Source organism: Geotrypetes seraphini, chromosome 5, assembly GCF_902459505.1.
Source record: "Geotrypetes seraphini chromosome 5, aGeoSer1.1, whole genome shotgun sequence".
Lineage (NCBI taxonomy): Eukaryota > Metazoa > Chordata > Amphibia > Gymnophiona > Dermophiidae > Geotrypetes > Geotrypetes seraphini.
In genome coordinates, this window is record NC_047088.1 from 77,512,039 (window position 1) to 77,525,222 (window position 13,184).

General features: G+C 37.2%; 1 protein-coding gene across 1 annotated transcript; it reads left to right on the forward strand.

The window, feature by feature from the left end:
* The first annotated feature begins 1,531 nt into the window (after positions 1-1,531).
* On the forward strand, positions 1,532-7,244 carry LOC117360497 (probable alpha-ketoglutarate-dependent hypophosphite dioxygenase). The gene is made up of 6 exons (XM_033944326.1): positions 1,532-1,708; positions 2,792-3,008; positions 3,559-3,650; positions 4,081-4,220; positions 5,531-5,635; positions 7,115-7,244. Exons 1-6 carry the CDS (start codon positions 1,579-1,581, stop codon positions 7,220-7,222), a joined length of 792 nt encoding a protein of 263 aa, XP_033800217.1. The 5' UTR covers positions 1,532-1,578; the 3' UTR covers positions 7,223-7,244.
* The last annotated feature ends 5,940 nt before the right edge of the window (positions 7,245-13,184 follow it).

A 13,184-nucleotide genomic window follows, 5' to 3' on the forward strand; every position in this document is an offset into this window, starting at 1 on the left:
CTCGATTGTGATGTTTGGTGATTTAGCCATACAGTGATCATTAGATAAATTTGAGTCTAGACTACTGAAGTTGATGTTGCTTACAGCAATTAAATCAATTCTTTTGTCGTGGAAAGACTTCTCAGTACTTGATCATAACATCTGGTGGAACACTGTCTTTACTCTAAATATGAGTGTGTGGCTGCAGATTGCACTAATTCATTGTCTACTTATCATAAAATATGGGCACCTTTGTTATCTTACTGCCAAAGAGATAGTTCATAATACTACTATTTATGCACTAATCTGATATTCTATTTCGTATATCTAGTCAGCCATGTATTGCATGTTAGAAGGCTAATTGTCAATGTGCTTTATAGTACTCATTTGGGTACATACCGTTTATACATGTTTGCAATATGACATGCTTATCTATGTTTAATGCTATACTAAATGTACAGGAGCTATTGGACTATATTACTTTATTGTTGATTTGTCTTGGAATATTACTTTACTTTCAGTTGCATTGTTATGTTATTAAAATTCAATAAAACTTGATTGAATTCAATAAAGCGACTATTAATGTTTTATTGTGTTTGTTCTCTCGAAACATTTTTTAATATTTTTAATAAGTATGCATGTAATTTTGTAAACCACATATTTATGCGCTATATAAATTTTAAAATAAATAAATAAATACTACTATTAATTATTTCTATAGCGCTACCAGATGCACGCAGCGCTGCACAGAGTCACAAAGAGTAAGAAAACAGTCACTGCTTACAATTGCCTGAGCTTACAATCTAAACAGGCAAGACAGACAAACAGGATGCCATGGATACAGTTAAGGGGAAAGGTTAATCAGCTGGCGGGGTTGGAGGGCAGAGGAGTAGGGTTAAGGATTGAAAGCTATATAAAAAAGGTGGGTTTTCAGTCTGCTTTTAAACAAGGGAAGGGAAGGGGCTTGATGAACAAACTGAGGTAATTTATTCCAGGCATAGGGGGCAGCTAGATGAAAGGAACGAAGTCTGGAATTGGCAGTGGAAGAAAAGGGTGACTTATCTGAGTAACGGAAATCTCTGGGAGGTGTATAAGGAGAGAGAAGCGAGGAGAGATATTGAGGGGCAGCAGAATGAACACACTTGTAGGTCAGCAATAAAACTTCTCACCTCTAACCTTTTTTTTTTAATGACATTTATAGTTTTATATTAGCTATTTCAGAATTTCCTCAAAGTTAATTACTTCATTGATTTTCATGTAAAATCTAAATATAGAAATCTTTTATTAGAAGGAGGTATTTTTTATAATGGGAATTCCTGCTTTAACGTCACAGCATGAGAGGTAAAAAGTTTCAGGATTATGAAATGCAAGATTCGACACCACCTCCCATCAGTGTCACTTAATAATATATTTTGCATGCCTGAAGGAAGAAAGTTAAGATGAAATCAAAATATCCAGGGAACTGAGTCACTCAAAAGGAGGCATGGAAATTAGTGCTGAAGTTGTATATAAGGTTCTTCATCAAAAGGGGAGAAAAACAGTAGAAAGATAAGCAGCATAAATAAGCTAAAGAGTCCATCATAAATTTCATTCTCTACAATGAAGATCAGTTCTGACCAGATGAAGTTGCGCTATGATACCCAGGGTTTCCTCACAGAGATATCTGTCCTAGACAAAGAAGAGCTGGAGGATGCAAAAAGAGCTTTTGAAAAACTGGAGGAGGAATTTGGTAAGTTTTCAAAGATCATAGTAACATAGAGCTCAATGGTCAGCTGTGCAGGGACCACATAAGTTTAGACTCATAGATAGACAGATGTGGATTTTCAGTGACCCTTAATATATAAAAAAATATATGCATAACTGTCTATGAAAACTTATCATTATGGAGTTATAGTTGCCTATTTTGCAGTGCAATATTTACCCAAAGGAGCTATTTTAGAAGAGTTATGTGTCATTTTCATACATAAAATGTATTTACATGTAAGAATCAAAGCAGGATAGTGGAAGATGTATATCAACAAAATCAAAATACGTACTACACCAAGTTGATACTAAGAAATCTACCTTAAAGGAGGAAAAGATCTCAGATTTTACCACATAGGGAACATATATGTTTTCTCCCTATAATGTTGTGGCATATGGTTTCTTTCATTGATCAAAAACCTCCTGTGAAATACTAATATTTAATTTTTTATCATTTTTAAATGATAAAAAATTAAATATTAGTATTTCACAGGAGGTTTTTGATCAATGAAAGAAACCATATGCCACAACATTATAGGGAGAAAACATATATGTTCCCTATGTGGTAAAATCTGAGATCTTTTCCTGCTTTAAGGTAGATTTCTTAGTATCAACTTGGTGTAGTACGTACATGTAAGAATCATCATGCACGTATAAGTAGAGATTTTAGAGAAGCTACTTATTATACATATATGATTCAGCATGCAGAGTTTAAAGGAGATGTATTCTGGTAATCCTTTAGGTTATTTTCAGGAACCCATACAATAATTCTCAGATAATATCTCATTTCAACCTGGGGTTTGGAGAAGTGATTGGGGTGGGGGGAATTATAGTCACCTGTCTGGAGGTCAACTTGCCTGAATTTACAAAATGTGTTTAGTTTTCATTAAAGGTCTATGTTTTCAGATATAGCAATTTAATTAGAAAAATATTGTTATCTCTTCTAGAAAATAAGCTGTATTTCTTATTATTTAAAATGCTATAGAAACCATATTATAAATTTTCTATTAAATAAATAATTTTCTTTTTGCCTTATTAACAATAAATGATTTACTTAAATATTTTGTAGGGAAAGAATACACTCAGTACAACCTACATAACATTCACTTAGAGCATGAATGGGTCATGAATTTAGCAGCTCATCCTCGACTACTGCAAACTATGACAGCCATCTTGGGACCCAACGTTATTCTATTGGATTCCAGATTTATCTGCAAATACCCATCTTCTGAGGTTCCTCATGCTGACAACATAGCTCCTTATGTAGCCTGGCACCAAGATATCAAGTAAGAAAATGCATGATCTAATAATTATGTTCTTATCACATGAAATATTTTTGTAAGTACATTCAGAATAAAATGGTCAAGACATAATCTTAGTACTATTTACTATTTCTATAGTGCTGCCAGACATTATTTGCAAGTAGAAGCTTCTTGGCTTTCTGTAACTGAAGCCATAGTACTGACTCAAAGTCATCCTTGTGATAATCAAAAATAGATGGCACTACTAGGAATAAGTTAATTTCACATGGTGTCACTTACTTCATAGAAAAATAACAGCAAATTGGTCCATCAAACCATAGGTGCATAGTCATTATCTATGTACTGCTACCAAGCACGCTAAATACAATGGCATAGATAGCTGACAAGACCTAATTCTAAAGGAGATTTAAAATTTGGGGGTTATAGAATTACAGTAGGCCATTCCCGAAATCAGAACCTCTCCATTAAATGATATTGTATGATAAGAATCATTTCTGTAGGTGGGCGGTCATAATCTTAATTTGCAGAACAGAAGGATACCAATCCAGTGAATGATATCTTTTCTTTTCCGTAGGTACTGGGGATTTGAGGGAGGACCTGTGGCCTCGGTATGGCTTGCCCTGGATGAAGTCAACACAGAAAATGGAGTTTTGCAGATTATTCCAGGTACGATAGCTTTAAGAACATTATTACATTTTTAGGGGATACTATGGTAGTTAGTAGATTTAAATTTTGTCACCCATTTCCATACAGAACTAGAAAAATGCTACTCCAACAGATGTAACAAAGAATTAATAGAATGAACTTGATCAACTGTACCCTTTCTGAAAGAAAATACAATGAAATTCTTAATATATCTTGTTAAGTGACACTGGGCAAGTCACTTACCCTCCATTGCCCCAAGTACAAAATATGTACCTGTATATAATATGTAAACCGCTTTGATTATAGTCCAGAAAGGCTGTATATCAAATCCCATCCCCTATCCCTTTCTAGTGCCCTATCCTCAACATTGGTGAAATTGTATTTGAAAGAAGGCAGGACAAAGGAAACCAAAGTGTGAAAGTAAATAAATTTGAATCTCCTGTCTTTGTAGAAAGCCATAAGCAAGGCATTCTGGAGCATCAAATAGCCGTCATCCCTGGGAACATGCTAACCTCCAACCAAGAAATCCCAAGGCACCTGGTTGATGCAGAGAAGGCTGTTGAATGTCCACTCAAAGCTGGTCAGATGTCGGTCAGTAGACAACTAACTGTTAAACTTAGTGACTGAGAACATATGATAGAAGAGATAATAAATTAATAAGATACTTCAGAAATCTAAATTTGCAATCATTATCTGAAAGCAACTAAAGGTCACATTAGCTATGTTTAGCAAACTTATGATAACTAATATGACTAAATACTCTCTTAGATAATACCAGGAACCCATGACCTGGGTTGGCCACTGTTGGAAATAGGATACTGAGCTTGACGGACCTTTGGTCTGTCCCAGTATGGCAATTGTTATGCTCTTATTTATATTAATGAATCGCCAACCAATGGAATAAATTATCCGCAATGAAACTTACCATCAGCCAGTATTATGCTGATTTAAGATCATAAAAAATGAATTTGTATTTAGTGATATTCATGGTGTGATGAACAGAAACACTTTTGTAAACCCAAAAGATTCTATAGAAGGTAGTTGCAATTTTCAATTATTGTCAATTTATCTTGATTGACATGACTTTGCTGGAGAAAGATAGGGGGAAATTCTATAAGATGTGCCTTAAGTTATGTGCCTAAATAAATAGGCATCTAAAGTTAGCTGCCTAACTTAAGGGGTCTTTTACCAAGGTGCGCTAGCCAATTTAGCACGCGCTAAATGCTAACAGGTCAATAAAATATAATGGCCACATTAGCATTTAGCGCACGCTAAATCGGCTAGTACGCCTTAATAAAAGAACCACCTAATTAGTAAATTGGCATCACTAAACAGCTTTAACAGGGTCATAATTGAAAAAAATAAAATTGAATTGGGAGATAGGCACCTATATTTTTAGGTGTGATTCTATAAAAGATAGGTAGCGCCTAACACCAAAGTAGGCATGTTTAGGGATGGAAAGACTTAGGTACAGTAAACCCTGGTCTACATTACAGGCACCTTAAGTTAGGTGCCACTAAGTGTGATTGTCATAGAATAGGTGCCTAACTTTAGGTGCCTATCTCTTTTTTTGGTGCCAATTCCAGAATCTGGCTCATAGTGTATCTTGAATATGAAAAGGAAATTATCAATTAAAGTAAGCTAATTAGAATTATGGTTAGCCAAATTATTTGATCGCTTTCATTTCATGTTCTGATTTTTTCCAATTTGATGTGACCATTTTGCACTAAAATACAGGATCGTATCCATCTGTACCCGGCCTACAGCAAGGCAGTGGGTTTCTCAGAAGAAAGAGAGTTGACTTCGTGTAGCCCACTAAAGTCACCACTTTCTCATAGTTACAACAAATATTATTCCCCACCAACATTTTACTTCATAACTCTTCTTTTCTTTCTCTTCAGATTCATGACGGACTGACAGTTCATGCCAGCGAGTCAAATATGTCCAACAGGAGGAGATGTGGTTTTGTTATTCGTTATGTACCCACCACGGCCTACCCTGTAGAGGTTTGTTATTAGCTCATTATCATTAATAATGCAGATCATTTTTACCTTCATTTGGTATTTTTTGGTTTGTGGGTACAAAGTGGCATGCAATGTATTTGAGGTCAACAGAAATAAAGCATGCCTCCATGGAGCCAATTTACTACGGTAAACATTGACAAAGAAAAATATTGCCAAAATAGAATGAAGACAGTTACAAGTTCCTCCAGCACACCCATTAAACCTATCCCCTCTCTACCATCCCCTACCAAACGCAAAAATCTTTAACCAAGTCATATTTTATTTTATTATTATTTATTTAAAATTTTATATACTGCATAAATACTATGTGGTTTACAAAATTATATGCATACATATTAAAAATACTAAAACTTGTTTTGACAGAACAAACACAATATAACATTAACAGTATCAAATTCATCCAACAAGATGGAAAGACAAAATCCCATAAAAACATTTCCAGGACGGTAAGGCTTCAGCAGCAAATAGCATTAGCACATGAATGCATTAACATATAGCTTTATGTAAAGATATACCAGAAAGAGTAGTATGAAGCTGCGATCCAAAACTCTGCTCATAATCTGGGCATATCTTGCACAGTGAGATTCAACAAATGCCAATCTGAAATCAAGGAGAGATAGGCCAGTAATATCAGAAAAGAAATAACATGGATCTGTTAAAGATGATGATAAAAAGGTCAAGGTGACATGAACTTTGTTGGGCTTAACCTGGAAATGCAGAAATGCCTTTTAACTCTCATTCCTTTTTTTTTGTAGACCAGTTTTTACAAGTATTACCAGATTGATGGAAGCTATAACTGTACCGTTTTTCTTTTTCATTTTTTAGAAGTAAATCCAAACTAGTTACTGCTATCCTCGACCACAGAAACAAAAACCCTACTCTTCAAAAAAATTAATTAACCCTTTATAACAGAACCAGACCCACCCCAAGCTTCACCCACAACACTATCTACATAGCAAATCATAAAATATTCAAACCACTCATTAGGCATTTACTACTATCATGACAATTCTCATGTAATCCACTGAATGTATTTCGTAGCATCATGACAATTCTTGTGTAATCTGCCTTAAACCGTAAGATAACGACGGAATAGAAATCACTAATGTAATGTAATGTAACTAATAAGAACATAAGAATAGTCTTACTGGCCAAACCCCAAAGAGAAGCAACATTCCATGCTACTGATCCAGGGCAAGCAGAGGCTTCCCTCTTGTCTTAATAACAGACTATGGACTTTTCCTCCAGGAATTTGTCCAAACCTTTCTTAAAACCAGCTACACTAACCACTTTTACTACAACCTCTAGCAATGCATTCCAGAGCTTAATACACTGTCTAAAAGTACCGTTACTATTGTTCAGTATAAAAAACAAGCAGACACATTTTCATCCACAGGTCAAGTACTTTTATTCCATTGTTAAGGTTTCTCATGTTACTCTTTATTTATTTTTCAATGTCAGGACCCTGAACGCCCTAGAAGCTTTCCAGCAACAGTGCTGGTTGCCGGGATGGATGAGTTGCAGCATTTTGCAGACCATGCCCCAAGTTTCTTCACCAAGATGTTCTAAACCCGGAGAGTGGCAGAGGCCTTTCTTTCCACATCTTAGCTTTGAGACAAAGTTCGCCCCCGGGGTACAATGTGTCAGAGCTATTTCTTGCCTGTGTACTGTACATTATTATAAATATACCATGCTGTTAAAGAATGTTATGTGTCACTTTGTTCTATAATATATTTTTGAGTAATAAAGTCTCTATACAAACCTTATACATTGTCATACTTTTCTCTGTAGAATATTGCAATGACCTTACCTGCAGACTGACTTCAAGTGCAACTGCTTTTTAAATAATAAAACATTGTAGAATATGTAGAGACAGATTTTCAGCCAGAAAAGTGGCTGTATTAATTTTAGGGCTCCTTTTACGAAGGTGCACTAGAAGTTTTAGTGCACGCACAAAATAATCACGCGCTAGCAAAATTATTACCGCCTGCTTAAAAGGAGGCAGTAGAGGCTAGCGCACGTGGCAATTTAGCATGCGCTATTCCACGCTTTAAGGCCCTAGCGCACCTTCGTAAAAGGAGCCCTTAGTGTCGGCACAATCATTTAAATGAATATGTCTAGTCAGTGTCACTCTTCATATACAATAGGTAATGGAACTGATTAGAGGGATAGTGTGGTCACTGAGATTTATGCCCTCTTTTACTAAGGTGCGCTAACCGATTAACACGCACTAATCAATTTAGCGTGCGCTAAACACTAACGTGTGCATGTTGGTCTATGGACGTGTTAGCGTTTAGTGTGCACTAATCGGTCAGCGCACCTTAGTAAAAGAGGGGATTAGTTTAGGCTTGCTGAATTGCAGGCCTAAATTAATCATGACAATTATCTGTATATCAGCTGCTACCTGCAAATATTTTTATCCTAAAAAATAGATGGGTAAGAGGTTCACTAATCCTAATAGAATTGATGACGATGAAGCAGACACAGTGGAGGGTTGTTGAAAAGCCTTTATTGTAGAATAAGCAGATATAAAAGTGCCTGATACAGCCATAGAACAAACTAATAGAACTAATAGTATACTTATACTAATAGAATGTAAAACATAATCTAGCATAGAAAACAGAAGTTAGCTTAAAAACTATAAAAAATAAATAACTTTAATACCAATATTAGACACACAAAACAACACCTCATGCTATCCATTAGTATACTTAAAACTAATGAAAGCAATTAACATAAATGAATAAATAGTCTCAAAATTAATTATAAAACATATTATGAAGAGATAAATACATTGAACAAAAGACAAGTATATACATAAAAAAGTATCTTGGAACCAGTCAAGGTGTCTTACATACCCTTATGATGTGATTCTATAATTTCACCATAAGTAATATTGGAGCAATTAAAAAGGCACCAATTAGTAAGTTTCACAATGAAGTTAAAAACTATACAATTAGGCAAGTCAGAGAGAATAAAAAATATAAGAGAAACTCACAAGAGCTTACAGTTACATGGAGCTTGGCTCACAAATATACTTTATGTCTGCGTATTACTAAAGAGATGGTTTGTATACTGAGGCTGGGTCACATGACATACAAGCTGCCACATGAAACTTTATTTACAATTAAAATATATATATATATATATATATATAATAAAAGTAAAGAAAAACAACTAAATAGAGTAAAAATTAAACATACTGCTCCAAATAAAATCATGTTGGGTAGTTACTAAAAATAACATATATGTGCAATTCTGATAATATTAAAAAAACAGCAAAATCAATACAGTTGCAGTCATAAAAATCTTCAGTAACTCTCTCAGAAATACTCATTTACAAAAAAAGAAAAATATACAAGGAATCTTCAAAAAGTTTCTGCACTTTTATTTTTTTTAAACACTATGGCTCCTTTTATTAAGCTGCGCTAGCGATTTTAGCACGTGCTAGATTCTAACGCCAGCATTAAGCTGGCATTAAGTTCTTGGTGCGTAGCTTGGGGTTAGGATGCGGGCAATGCAGCACATGCTAAAAACGATAGCGCACCTTAATAAAAGGAGCCCTATCTATAATAATAAAATACTAAGCGCGCATGCACACTCGCACCGCGTGTTCCCTGATTCCTGATCTGTTGGGATGTGGCGGCACGAGTGCACATGCGCTAGATGGCACGGGTGAGGGGCCGGCACTTAGGGGAAGGAGAGCAGGCCCGGGATTCAGCTGGCCCCGGCCAGGCAAAACCCCCCTTCCCTGCAGCACCCAGGCCCTGGCGGTCCCCGCCGGCAGAGGCAGAAAGAGATCTAAGATTTCAACTCCCGGCTCCGGATGACAAAGTTCATCGCCGCACCCAGGTCCTGGCAGTCCACGCCGGCAGAGGCGGAAAGAGATCTTTCTGTCAAACCGCACCAGGCGGGTATCGAGAGAGGAGCCGCGGCGTCGGCTTTGAATTAAAAAATTAACTTTGTAGTGAGAGAGCCCGATTGCGCATGCCCACGACATATCCCCTGTTCCTACCTGCTTGCTATCAGCTTCAAAAAAAAAAAAAAAAAGGATCTGGAACAGGTCTCAGCATAACAAAGCTCTTCACACCCTGCCACTGTGTGAGCGCAGGGACAGAGAGCGAGAGATGATTACTTTATAAACAAGCATGGATTTAAAGACGCTTGGCCCTGCACATTCATCACTCATCGGGGATTTGAACATTTTTGAGAGCTTTAACAGCTCAGTTCTATGGTCCTAGGAGGGGAGCTCAGAAGAACGGCAGGACACGTATGACATATTATTCTCTTCCCGCTCCCCCCCCAAAAAAAAAAAATAAAAAAGTTATCCTATCCAGATATAATGAAAACAAATTAATAAAAGATTCACAAGTTTATTCAGATATAACTTTTTTGCTGAAAAGACATATACTGTATATTAATCACACCCATAAAGAGTGGCACTGGATTTTTTATATTATTATTTTACTTTATGGTGCTGAATAAAATCTTTTTGATGTCTGTCTGTAGTGGAAATCAAATTCTCATATTTCAAGCCAGTGGTAGTGCAGCTGCTCCTCCTGGTACCTCCTATGGTTTTATCCCTTTTATTATTTTATTGAAGATAGGACTTTTAGAGTTCTAGAAAATAATTGTATCTATAATAATAAAAAGCTAAGCGCGCATGCGCACTCTCACCGCGTGTTCCCTGAGATCTGATCTGTCGGGATGTGCCAGCAAGAGTGCGCATGCGCAAGAAAGAAAGAAAGAAATGCCTAAGTCTACACATCTATTCTAGCACCCATTAATGTAACGGGCTAAAAAACTAGTGTATTAAATATTTCAAAAGCAAATTATATCACTTTTTTGCGGGTGAGCCGGTTTGCCTCACTGACTAGTCACATGGCATTCTATAACACACCCTCTTACCATTTCTCCTGCGCAACCATTTCCAACGAAAATATGAAAGTGCAGAAACTTATTGAAGAACCCTCATATTCTTGAACGCTGTGACTTCAAAGCCTTGGTTTTAGCCTTCAAGACCTTCCACAAGATGCTGCCTAACTACATGACATCAAAACTACAAATTTACAACCCAACCAATCACTGAGATCCCAAGCAGAGAGTCGGCTGGCCCTATCACCTGGCTGAACGCTTGCAAATGCTCCTATTCACATTTTATACCTAGATTATGGCACATCGTCCCCCCATCCATTAGATTGCTATACAGTCTATGGAACTTCAGGAATGCCATGAAAACATTCCTATTTACATACCCAGCTCCTTAACGACTGTTGCCTCCACCCTGATGAATGGAACTCAGAGGCATCTCCCAGTTCACTAAATGGAATCCCACTGAAACTCAAATGCCACTGCAAATATAACTTAAATATCTACCAAAATTACGAATCACTCCAAGCACAACATAATTGTGCTTCATACTAAAATTCAAATGTCATTCCCAGTATAACTTAACTGTGCTACCCACTGGAACCAAATGCTATTTATCAACCATGTACACACCTGCAATGCAAAAGCTGTATTATCTTTATGTTATGTAATAATGTCTGTACTGTGAATGCTGCAATATCAACTATGCATGTCCGCCAAGTCTGTACTTCCACTTAAGTGTTGTCCTGTCTAAACTGTGAATGTACTCTGGTAACTTGTTCTGGGCTCCTTTGGAAGGATGGACTAAATAAATAAATAAAACAAACAGTGCGTGTTTAATGCTCAGGTGCCTGTAAGAATAAACTGGGCGGATCAGCATTTAGCATGCACTGCATGGTAGTGTACCTTTGTAAAAAAGACCCAGTACAATATTATTTGCAAATCTGCTCTAACTGCTACAGGCCCCCTAAAGCACTTTGGTTGGTTTCCATAGAAAATTGTGATGTATAATTTATAGGGCTGCAGGAAGATGAAAAATTGTAATCATGATTAATTGCATTGTGTGGTAATTTTAATGGTGTAGGCGACAGTACAACTGAGGAAAGACATCCGCTGTTCAATAGACCATTCGAGACTCGGAATTGAAAAGTTAACAAGGCTTAAGCGAACGAGCTGCACGGGATCATTTTTGATAAGTCGCAGTTTGATGACGTTTAAGACTGAATGCTTTGAAAAACTTGGCATTGCTTTTGGGTCCGCAGCCATTTTTGAAAATATTAGATGAGCGGCATGCTGTTATTGAACAGTTTTTTTTCCCCCTGATGCAGCCTGGGTAGGTAAAACATGAGTGCCCCTGTCGGAAGCTTAATGACATCTACAGCCAGTTTGAAGAAATTAAGAGCAACAGTTTTTGACAATCATATCCGGTGTACTGTTTGAAGAATCTCAATAACATTAGAATTCGCAATTAGTCATCTTACACATTTACTATTACATTCAATAAAACACATACAACCTCTCCTTGTGGCATAAATAACTGGCCGCAGCTTTATTTAATAATTTGAACAATGCTCAAAACTCAATACTTAAACTTTTAACATTTAACAATTCCCAATGCGGCAATCCCCCAAACCCCATTTTCCATGAGCTATTCGGTAACGAAGGTAGCTCCCCCCTCTTATCAACCCCCTCCAACTTCATCCCTATGATGACCTACGGTATCGTCAGATCACCGCCCCCACCCCTCTCATGGCGGTGCCGCCCATGAGTGCTCCCCATTGCTTCCCCACCTCATGGCGGTGTCGCCCATGAGTTATCCATTACAATCCCCCGTCAAGATATATTAATTTAATCCCTCAGCCACATTTCATACTATTTATTTTCTGTCCATTCGGCCACAAGTGGTCACAGCTACCTGCTTGTCACCGCTCCCCAACCCAAGTCCTCTCTAACTGCGGCCAAGCCACTCCTCCAACAATCATCCAACAAATCCTGAAGCCCACTCAGAAAAATATCCAAATCTATATCAGACAAATGGATCCCACAAGGACGATATAATCCCAAACAATCAGCAGTCAGCAATTCCTTCTGCAGCACTAAACTTCCAAGCATACACACAAACTTTGACACCTCCGCATTGACTCTACGCCGCAATCGTTCAATTGCAACACCTTCCTTGCTCCCTTCCACACTCTCCTTGGAATAATTTTAGACCATATGAAATAGGCATTTGGGAAAAAACAAACAGCTGAACACAAATCTTTCTTCATGCGCTGAATTAAATCCACCCCTTTAACTGAACACAAATCATTCCCAACCAAATGAATAACAATAAGTACAGGTGAAGAAAAACGACTCGCTTGATGCAAAGTCGGCAACAGCTGATCCCACAACATTCCCCGAATACCCAACCATCTGATGCGAATTCCATTGTCAACAAGGCCCAGGTTAGCTCCCCACTTGGATTCAACAGCATGCTTATGCGCCCAGAAGACATAGGAATGTCCACATATCCACACACAAATGTCAGGTGGTGTTGGAGCTGGACTCTGAGCTAGCAGAATAACTGAAAAAGAAAAGAAGTAACAGAAAAGACAAATCAAGTGTGTCGAACATAAGTTTTAAAACAAGCAGATCTCCAACGTCCTATTTTACAAATCAA